Here is a 9,829-nt window from a genome sequence, read left to right on the forward strand (position 1 = left end):
AATTCTGGTAAAAAAAAAAATTCTGGAAAGACCAAATTTGTTGGCAAATTTGAAAATGTATTTAATAGAAAATCAGTTTTTAACAGTGTTTCCGTGTATTGCTAGATCGAGGTGTTTTAGGTTCATGAAATGGGAAGTAATACTGCATTAATATTTTCAGTACATACTGTAGGAGTTGTATTTACTTGTTTTTGTTTCAAATAATACAAAAAAAGTCATACAAATTTATTGAAAGGTCAGGCAGTGAGAAACAGAAGATACATTTCTTCATCTTCACAGCGTCATATTTCCCCCGCTGTAGTGTCTGAATCTAAAGTCCTGCTGTAACACCAACCGTAAACTATTCTCTTATTGTAAACTGATCCTCCTTGATCCCAGTCTGGTACGTGTTCAACGTTTAATGGCAGTCCTGGCTGTACGACACCCCCACCTGCCTGCGGATCTCATCCTCCACCTCGGCCAGCAGAAGGGAGTCGGCGTGGGACATAACCGAGCTCTCCTTCAGCCCTAAAATGGGAAAAAAAAAACCCAGAGAGTCTGCCTTGTCCAAACAGTCGACTGTTCTGTGTTTCTGATGCCACCTCGTGTTGAACGTGTGTATAACAAGTCGGTTACTTTATGCCCGAGAGCGCTGATATTTGGAAGTCATTGTACCTTTGAGCAAACTCTGTCGAACCTCCTCTGCTTCATACCGCATCCCTGTGCTGTTGAGGAAGTTGAGTGGCAAATAGGGTTCTGGCACCGGGTACTGGGTCTCCTTCCCATTTACCACTAATGATGTGGGGCACCACATGTGGTCAGGGACCTGAAAGATGTGCACAGAAAATACACACACAACAATAACGGCAGCTGCAGTTCATCGTAACGCAACACCAATTTTACTTCTTTATTTCTCTCATAAGTTGCTTCACTTACTTTGATTTTATATTGAACATATAAATGCACAGAGTAAAAAAATGATTCTGCACTTTAGACTATTTGAATTGCATTTGATTATATTGCCATCCTTTGATGACCTACCTGGATGGTGCCCTTCGTGCCCACCACGATGGCGTCATTAGGGAGCTTTATACCCGATGAACAGGTAAACACTGCCATTCTGTTCTTGGAGAACTTCAGGGTGACGACCACAGTCTCGTCCACTCCTACGATAACACGCAAACACACTGTGATGCACATTTAATGAAGAGATAAAAAAAAAAAACAGTGCAACATAAATGATTGTTGCGGTTTAACCTTTATTGTGCCAGTTGGCGCATAAAAGTGACGAGAGATAAGAGATGAGCTCTTGTCAGAACGTAACAGGGACACTGTCCTAGTTCTCACACCAGATGCGTTTAAATAATGAAAGCAGTGGTGAGGAGGATGACCGCAACTGCAGCAGCTTTACAATTGATGTGCGAGTATGTTGCCGTCATTCCTTACCTGTCTCACGGCAGATCCCGGTGGCTTGGACGCACTCTGGCTTCTCTCCGTTGTACACCATGAGTATGAACTGCAGACAGTAGACCCCGACATCCAGTACTGCTCCCCCGCCCAGTTCCTTCTGCACAGTTCTCGGTACGTGCGCCAACGGTAAACCAAACTCGGATCTGACCATCTTCGCCTCGCCCAGCTCCCCCTGAGCCAGCAGCCGTCTGATCTCCACGGAGACGGGGAAAAAGCGGGTCCAGATCGCCTGGAGTGAAAAAACAAAACAAACAAAAAAACAGCATTTCATACAGTTACACTCTAGGCACTGGGTTTAGTTCTAGATAAGCTTACACCTTTGATCAGGTCTGATTTAACACAAAATAGAATTATCATATACTGTATGCTTCATACTTGAAGCAAGAAACGTATTATAAAAAAAAAATTAAAAAAAAAAAAAAATATATATATATATAGATATATATATATCTGTATATATTATTCCAAAAATACTGACATCATGTTGCCCTTCCTCAGTATTTCAAGTTGGTATTGCATTTGCTCCACTACCAACTTCTGAACTCGGACTGATTTTTCAAGTGAAAAATGGTCTGATTCGTATGCACCTCCATGAGGAAGACATCGTTCCTCTTGGCAGAGGCCAGGATCTCCTGCACCTCCCGGGAGTTCATGGCCAGCGGCTTCTCACACAGCACATTCTTCTTGGCGTTTGTGAAGAGCAGACAAGTCTTCAGATGGTAGGGGTGGATGACTCCAATGTACACCACATCTGCACACACAAAACGACACAGATCACGGCGAATATAAATATTAACAGGAAATTAAAACAGCTGTGGGTCAAATTAAATTGGAAGTTAGTAGGTATTGAGCAGTGTTGTAAAGTTTCAGCTCTGAGCACCGCAAGCAAACACCTCACATCCGAAACACAAAGCATAAATAATAAAACCATCAGTAAAGCAAATCAGACCCCCCCCTCCCCTCCCCTCCTCTCCTGGACTCTGACAGAAACTGACCTATGTCTGGATCTCTGGCCAGCTCCTCGTAGCCGCCGTACGCTCGGGGGATGCTGTGCTTTTTGGCAAACTCCTGTGCATCCTCCAACTTTCGAGCTGCCACAGCCACAACCTGGAAACACAGCCAGATGAGTTACTCCCACTTTACTGCAACGCTCATTACAATCACGTGTTGCAGTTTATCCTGATGAAGGACTTTCCTTCCAACTATATATATATATATATATATATATATATATATATGTATCAATTATTTTCTCATTATTTCCATTGTGTCAATATTTGTATAAGTATATATATACAAATATTGACACAATGGTATATAATGAGAAAATAATTGATACATTAATTAAAACTGATCATAATCATTAATTTATATAACCTATGGTTGCAGTCCTAGTAATCATACGTAGCTGTGGTAAATACTTTGTTTTCATATAGGCCTGCCGTAATTTCAGGGTGCCAAAAATACCAAATCGACAGGCCGCAATGTGAAAGCTTGCGGTTTACACGAGCTCACTGACCTCCTGTGTGCTTTGCATTTAGCTCGAAACAAAAGCTCCAGGTTTCAAACAGATAACACGTGTCGTAACTCTGAGCTCTGGTCGAAAAGTCCTTCTGATCAGCAGAAACAGAGTCAAGTCTTCACGGAGCGAGGAGCGCGTTTGAATCACCGGGTGGGTGCATGTGTGTTTCTAAGGTACCTCGTGGTGTTCAGCAGGAAGAGTTTTCAGGGCCACAGTGAAATCATGACTGATTTTCCCAGCGCCGCAGATTCCCCACCTGGTTGCCATGTTGGAAAGCGTGAAATGACAGTTGGGAGTTCACGTCAGCAGTGGTTGTTCTCGGCCACAACGTGGCGACACAGCATTATTTTTGACGGTGTTTTTTTTTTGTTTTTTTTTTTTTTTGTTTTTTGATGTGTGTTTTTCAACACATCAACACCAAATACTACATACAGGCTTTGCATATGCACAGATAATACACCTTAAAAGAAAAGCAGTAACGCAGTAAAATACCATAAAATAAAAGAGAGGAAGTAATAATAAAAAAAATATCGATTGAACAAACATGATGCACTAACTAAAAATTCAATGATTTGAAAACAAATAATTGGATGGGAAGGTGAGAGGGGCGTGGGCGGGATTACATGAACAAATGTCAAATATGTTCAAAAGCTTAGAACGCGGGGTAACCTTCAAATACCTACATATATGTGTACAGAATTGTATAATACAGTTACATGGATAATACAAATCTTTATTTTCCATGAAAACAAATACATATTGGATTCACACATTGAAAGTCAGCAAAAAAAACCAACCATTTTTGGACAAGTTAGAGCATTATTTGTGGCAAAACATCCATTTATTTTTTTTCCAGAAGATGCTGGTGACATCGCAGGTGTAAAACGGGTGTTTATTAAGATTCAGTGTCTTGTTAAAATAAAAGTAATACGATGATCATTTCTGCTTGAAGAGCAACAAAGTGACCTTCAAAGGACAAGAATGAACAAACTACGTTTTTCGTTTTGAGGTATTTTGTATTCTCCTCAGTTCCCACTAAGAGGCGCTCTCTGCACGTAGTGTAATAACACAACACCATTTGTTTTTCACTATATTTGCAGATGACTAATCGTGTGAATACTTTCTCACTGTGCTGCACTGGCATTTTAATTTCCCTCGGAATTAATAATATTTTTCATTTTTCTGCACCGTACCCAGTTTGATATTACCGAATTTTAATTTTTTTTTTTTTCATTATTCAGGATTGGTTTCATATTATTTATTTCAAACTGTACTACATAAATACAAACTTGTTGGGGGTGGAGAATGATGAAAAATGAAAAAAGCTTCAGTCACACAGACTTTAGTATTAGAGTTTCAATAAATACCAGACAGTGGCTAAAGTAACATCTGCAGTGAGATAGTAAATAGGGCTGCAAACTCTGAGCGACAGCACACATTCGATGACTGTGATGCCTTTGTTTCACATCGATATGTAAGGAAAATCAAAAAGCAACTCCTCCTCACGTGACTGAATGTTCATACAGGACATGATCATAATGTTATTTGGCCTTCAAAGTCTCAACCGAATTGAACACCCATGTAGATTTTGGACAGACATGTTCGACAGTGCTCTCTACCACCATCATCAAAACACCAAACAAAGGAATATCTTTGAGAAGAAAAGTGTTTCATCCCTCCAGTAGAGTTTCAGGGACTTGTAGAATCAATGCCAAGGCACACTACAGTTATTGTGGCTTGTGGTGGCCCAACACCTCGCTAAGACACTTGTTGGTTTCTCCTTTAATTTCATTCAACCTGTGTCTTGTATTTTTGATTTAGAAGGTGATGTTTTTTCTTTTTATTTGGTTTGCAATCCAAGGTCAAAGGTAAACTATAAGCCAGCTTGTAGAAGGACATGTTGGGGCTTATATGTATCTTGTTTGAAGCTGAATGGTCCATTAATTTAAACTCTATTAAACATAGTAAATGCAGTACGTAAACAGAAGCCGATATATAAAAAGAAATGACTTTGCAAGCATGATCAAGCAAAACCAAAAAGGGCAAAATAATGTAATGGCGTGAAAATGTGTCTTTTTGCATTCGTGGGGTGCACCCTGTACCAATGAAACATCCTTCAGATTTTTTCCAGTTCTGTGAGCCCAAAAGATTGAGAACAAGTATTAAATGAGCCACGTGCTTTGCTGACTCATGAAGGCCTTTCTCTGTCCTAACCTTGAAAAACAGACATTGCAACCTAGTTTTGCACGGAGAACGTGAATCTGTTTGTGCGCCGCTGCAAGGGTCAGACATGACAGAACACTTTGATTCAGATGTGCCACTCGCAGTCTCTTCTTCTCTCCAGTGGATGGTATTTGAAATGAAACATGGCTTTCACAATCAGTCTTTTATTGGATTCATAAATCACACAACTCGCAGTGACAGCTGGGTTTGTCTTTAAAGGTTTAGGACTTCATTACAGGATGACGACACAGGATGCAGTTACTCCATTTACATGGTTTGTTTCCAATCTGAGTTTTTTAATCTGTGTAATATAATCAGGCAATTTTTGTCATGCACAGTATTTCAAGGTGTTTACATGGGGAAACAGAGGTAGAATTGAATTGAATGGAAAAGATCCTTTGACAAACAGCCCGCCAATTTACAAGGCCCAAATATTTAGTGATTCTCTAATTCAGTGGCAAATGTTATACAAGTCACAATTGGTGCAGTGATACTGCGTCTGCTCGGGCTTCGCCACACGGTGCCATGAGAGATCTGCTTATTCTAGAGATACAAAGCCCGCCTCGAGCAACTCTGTCTATTCCATCTGAGTAGGTTTAGGTCAGGTGAAACAGCTCTGCTGTGGAGTGATGTCACTGGCTGTCCTGGCTGAAGACAACTCCCACCTGTTTCCTGATTTCATCCATGATCCCTGTCAGTAAGACAGAGTCTGCCAGAGGCATCCGTGGGCTCTCCTTAAGTCCTGCAAAGGAGGAGGAGGGGTTTACCAGGAAAATCAGGCTGAGTGACAGGCGTCTGTTTATGACCACGGTTAGATTCCGTGCATATTCATAATGAAGCATGAATTATGGTGAGGCAAGGGATGTAAAGATTATGTAAATGAATACAACTATATTACTATTATGTGTTAGAGGACATTTCAAGGACTGATAACGGCATTGATTGTGACTCAATCTGATGAGTGCAATTGTGTATGACTATTCATTTAAATTGACATTAAAAGCCCCATGCATGCAACTGTTTCACTGAATTGCAGCGTCTCTCTTTCAAACTCACCTTGCCTTTGAAAGAGTGGATGGGGCTGTTCAAACAATGTTGTCTCTTTGATGACAAATACACAACTTTCCTTTTATCGTGACCTACCTTTAAGCAGGCACTGCCTCACTTCATCTGCCTCGTAGCGAAGCCCAGTGCTGTTGGTGAAATTCAGAGGGAGGCACGGCTCAGGCAGGGGGTACTCCGTCTCCTTGTCATTCACCACCAGTGTGGTGGGGCAGTGCATGGGGCCGAGGACCTGAAGCATAAAAAGAAAGCAAGTTTTTGTGTCTTCATCCAGTCCCTCAACTTGTAAATCATAAAATGTAGCTGGGTATGGATCTTTGTCTGACTACTTCAGTTTAATTAAATGTTAAAGTAATTATCAGTCAGTTCAGCGATTGCATGTGTCTATCATTTCTTAATTAAGTAAAATGTTCCTGCACAGGACTGGCACGGCATACTTTAATGGAACCTTTAGTGCCACTGATGACAGCATCGTTTGGAAGTCGAGCGGCAATTGAAAAGGCGCAGAAGGCCATCCTCTTCCTGGAAAATTTCATCACCACAACCACTGACTCATCCACTCCTGCCGAACATTCAAAGAATTAAATCATTGTAAAAACTGGTGAGTAGCAACTGAATGAATGTTCAGATCACTTCAGGTCATTTCATTGGACTTTTTATCTGCTTGTTTGAATTTCTTCATTCCAGTTCTGAGGATTTTTTTTTTCTTGTATTCAATGAATGTTCAAGTGTGTTACATAAAGGAAAGAAAATTCTCCTTGCATGTGTGATGGTCTTTAATTGAAGGATATCTTTTTGTTAGACGTTCAGTTACATATTCCCCTGCTAGTTTCACTGTATTACTGTATTCTCTGGAGGGGATTTGGATTTGTCTGACATTTTAATGATAAGTCTTGGATTTTCTGTGAATAATTCTGCCCTAAGGTGTTTACTATGTTTTGGACAGTTCATTTAAAAAGTGTTTTCATTTGTTTCTCCTAAGTCATTTTTCTCCGGGTTTTTTTTTTTTTGTATGACGCAGCCAGTTTGTGATCAATGATTCATGTGGTGAATTAATGATACTAATGTACATCCTATGTCTGCTCCATGGCTTGTGCACTGAATCATACCTGAATCAAGCAGCACCCCTGTGGCCTGGATGGACTCTGGCCTCTCGCCGTTGAACACCATCAGCACAAACTGCAGGCAATACACCCCAATGTCCAGCAGAGCTCCTCCACCCAGCTCCTTCTCCACCGAGCGGGGGATGTGGAGCTGAGGGGAGCCAAAATAGGCCTTGACCAGCTTCACCTCCCCTACTGCCTCCTCTGCCAGCAGCCTGCGTACCTCAGCGTGCACGGGGAAACAGCGGGACCAGATGGCCTGGGAGGGACAGAGCAGACGACCTAGCAGCACTACAATAGTAAACAGTTGATACTGAAGTTTCACCCTAACAGCAGCTTATTACCACACCTCTTCACTTATATGACTACTATGGCAGCTGTGCACCATGAAGCATGAATATCCCAAGAGTTTTTTTTACGAGGGGTTAGCTACAAGTAACCTATGTCTTGACCAGCAGCAGCAACTTCTCTGGGTTTTGTCTCCACTGAAATACATACAACATTACCACAACAAACAAGATAAAATGTAATAAACAGTGTTAACTGGAGGTGATTGTAGGCCGATTTTGCAACCTTTATGCAGAGCCAAGCAAGCTTTATATTTGCTGTATGATGGAATCAATTTTCTCAAATTCTCAGCAGAAAAACAAATAAAGCTGTGCTTTGTCTCCCCAAAATGTCCAGCTACTCTTTTATCAGCAACACAAACAAAATATTTTTCTATTATGTGTTGATGTTACTAGAGTCCAGTTTTCATCCCTTAAGACCTTCATTTTTTAAAGCTATGGTAGCTCAACAGCAGCACCTGCAATAAACTCTACACTCAGCAAGAAGCCACTGGGCAAAGGTCGACATGAAACCATTCATAGCCCATTCTCATTCTTAGGGCGTCAAATAGCCTAGTGCTGTTTTATCAAAGCCGTTGCCATGAGAGAGATATGAAGGTGCCATTTAGTGTCAATAACGTAATGACCCGAGCTCGTAGAAGGAGGTATTGTGACCAAGTAGAAAGGACGACAGTAAGTCAACTTAAGTTGGAGGTTGTTTTGATACCTAACCCTAACCTGGTACCAGAACCTAACCAAATTGCGACCATGTCACATTCAACCCAAACCAAGATCTTTTCCTAAATTTAACAATGTTGATTTTGTTTTCGAAAGCTAAAGCACCTTGTGCGCCAGCAGGCATGGACAAAACAGCAGTATTTGAAACCCTGGGATGAGAACCATCCCCTCAACCTTACCTCCATAAGGAAGACATTGTTTTTCTTAGCTGTGGCGACGAGGTCTTTCACCTGTCCGGAGTTCATAGCAAAGGGTTTCTCACACAGCACGTTCTTTCGAGCCTTCAGGAACAGCAGACCAACTCGCCAGTGCTCGGTGTGCAGCACTCCCAGGTACACAATGTCTGTGAGGGCACAGGTGTTTCATCCTCAGCTTCAAACAGAAACACCACACACCAGTATCACTGCTAGGTTGTCTCTTTACTCTTTACTCACCAATGTCTGGGTCATTGGCCAGCTCCTCGTAGCTGCCGTACGCCTTGGGAATACTGTGTTTCTTGGCAAACTCTTTGGCGCGCTCTAAACTTCTCGATGCAATGACTGCTATCTGTACACAAGAGCAAGAAAACACACACACACACACACACACACACACACACACACACACACACACACACACACACACACACACACACACACACACACACACTGCAGCTCTGTTCAGTGCAAAGGAGACAACCTGTGTTACAATGAAGATGTAGTGAGCTTGTTTGTATTGAGTACCTGGTGGTCTCCAGGAGGCAGCGTCTTCATGGCCACGCTGAAGTCATGGCTGATCTTTCCCGCTCCACAGAGTCCCCATCGAGTTGCCATGTTGAATTGGATGGTAAGTGACAAATGAGTGGGGTGTTGCTTTAGTGAAGATTCTGAGCTGCTGGCAAGTTGTGACCTTGGGAAAGGTTGCACGTTCAGGGGAAGAAACCTACTAAACTGTCATGCCTTAGAGCCAGTGACTAGAAGGCTCCTGCATTTATATGCTGGAGAGGCAGGATGTGTCATCCTCCTTCTGCTCCCGCCCTGAGGTAGAGACTGTAACACACACACACACACACACACACACACACACACACACACACACACACACACACACACACACACACACACACACACACACACACACACACACACACACACATCCTTCTGTGTTGTTGCTGATGCAGGCTTTTTAATCTGGGCTGAAGTTGTTTGCACCAGTTGTCTCCAACAATCTATAACAGGAGTATCACTGGGGCTCTCGTCCATCATTAACATGGTGAAAGGGAAATAATTGCACAGTTTATTAATGTGTACAAGCAGGGGTGAGGGTTCACCTTGCCCGTAGATCAGCACTCTCCCACAGTAGTGCAGGTCAAGTATTGGAACCAGGAGCTGCTTTGTTTCCCGCTGGGAGAGAAACTGATTAGCCTA

At 42.1% G+C, this 9,829-nt stretch overlaps 2 protein-coding genes across 2 annotated transcripts; both read right to left on the minus strand.

Annotated features, from left to right (window-relative positions):
* Positions 1 to 212: 212 nt before the first annotated feature.
* dhdh.2 (dihydrodiol dehydrogenase, tandem duplicate 2) lies at positions 213 to 3,238 on the minus strand. The gene is made up of 7 exons (XM_069174431.1): positions 3,149 to 3,238; positions 2,445 to 2,556; positions 2,037 to 2,200; positions 1,426 to 1,678; positions 1,021 to 1,145; positions 655 to 805; positions 213 to 507 (listed from the first exon to the last, which is right to left on the minus strand). Exons 1-7 carry the CDS (start codon positions 3,236 to 3,238, stop codon positions 398 to 400), a joined length of 1,005 nt encoding a protein of 334 aa, XP_069030532.1. The 3' UTR covers positions 213 to 397.
* A 2,588-nt stretch (positions 3,239 to 5,826) lies between these two features.
* On the minus strand, positions 5,827 to 9,235 carry LOC138213370 (trans-1,2-dihydrobenzene-1,2-diol dehydrogenase-like). The gene is made up of 7 exons (XM_069174433.1): positions 9,146 to 9,235; positions 8,858 to 8,969; positions 8,603 to 8,766; positions 7,366 to 7,618; positions 6,694 to 6,818; positions 6,338 to 6,488; positions 5,827 to 5,936 (listed from the first exon to the last, which is right to left on the minus strand). Exons 1-7 carry the CDS (start codon positions 9,233 to 9,235, stop codon positions 5,827 to 5,829), a joined length of 1,005 nt encoding a protein of 334 aa, XP_069030534.1.
* Between the last annotated feature and the right edge of the window lie 594 nt (positions 9,236 to 9,829).

This window comes from Embiotoca jacksoni, unplaced genomic scaffold (genome assembly GCF_022577435.1).
Source record: "Embiotoca jacksoni isolate LCO1_2020_lvr unplaced genomic scaffold, fEmbJac1.0.p SCAF_6, whole genome shotgun sequence".
Lineage (NCBI taxonomy): Eukaryota > Metazoa > Chordata > Actinopteri > Embiotocidae > Embiotoca > Embiotoca jacksoni.

What these genes read in the sequence shown, in the direction of transcription:
- dhdh.2 (XM_069174431.1), bottom strand. Translation starts at nt 3,238, where the DNA reads ATGGCAACCAGGTGGGGAATCTGCGGCGCTGGGAAAATCAGTCATGAT. An exon ending in TTCCTGCTGAACACCACGAG is followed by an intron (nt 2,557 to 3,148) that starts GTACCTTAGAAA and finishes CTGTGTTTCCAG; the next exon opens with GTTGTGGCTGTGGCAGCTCG. An exon ending in ACGATGTCTTCCTCATGGAG is followed by an intron (nt 1,679 to 2,036) that starts GTGCATACGAAT and finishes TTTTCACTCCAG; the next exon opens with GCGATCTGGACCCGCTTTTT.
- LOC138213370 (XM_069174433.1), bottom strand. Translation starts at nt 9,235, where the DNA reads ATGGCAACTCGATGGGGACTCTGTGGAGCGGGAAAGATCAGCCATGAC. An exon ending in TGCCTCCTGGAGACCACCAG is followed by an intron (nt 8,970 to 9,145) that starts GTACTCAATACA and finishes TCTTGTGTACAG; the next exon opens with ATAGCAGTCATTGCATCGAG. An exon ending in ACAATGTCTTCCTTATGGAG is followed by an intron (nt 7,619 to 8,602) that starts GTAAGGTTGAGG and finishes TGTCCCTCCCAG; the next exon opens with GCCATCTGGTCCCGCTGTTT.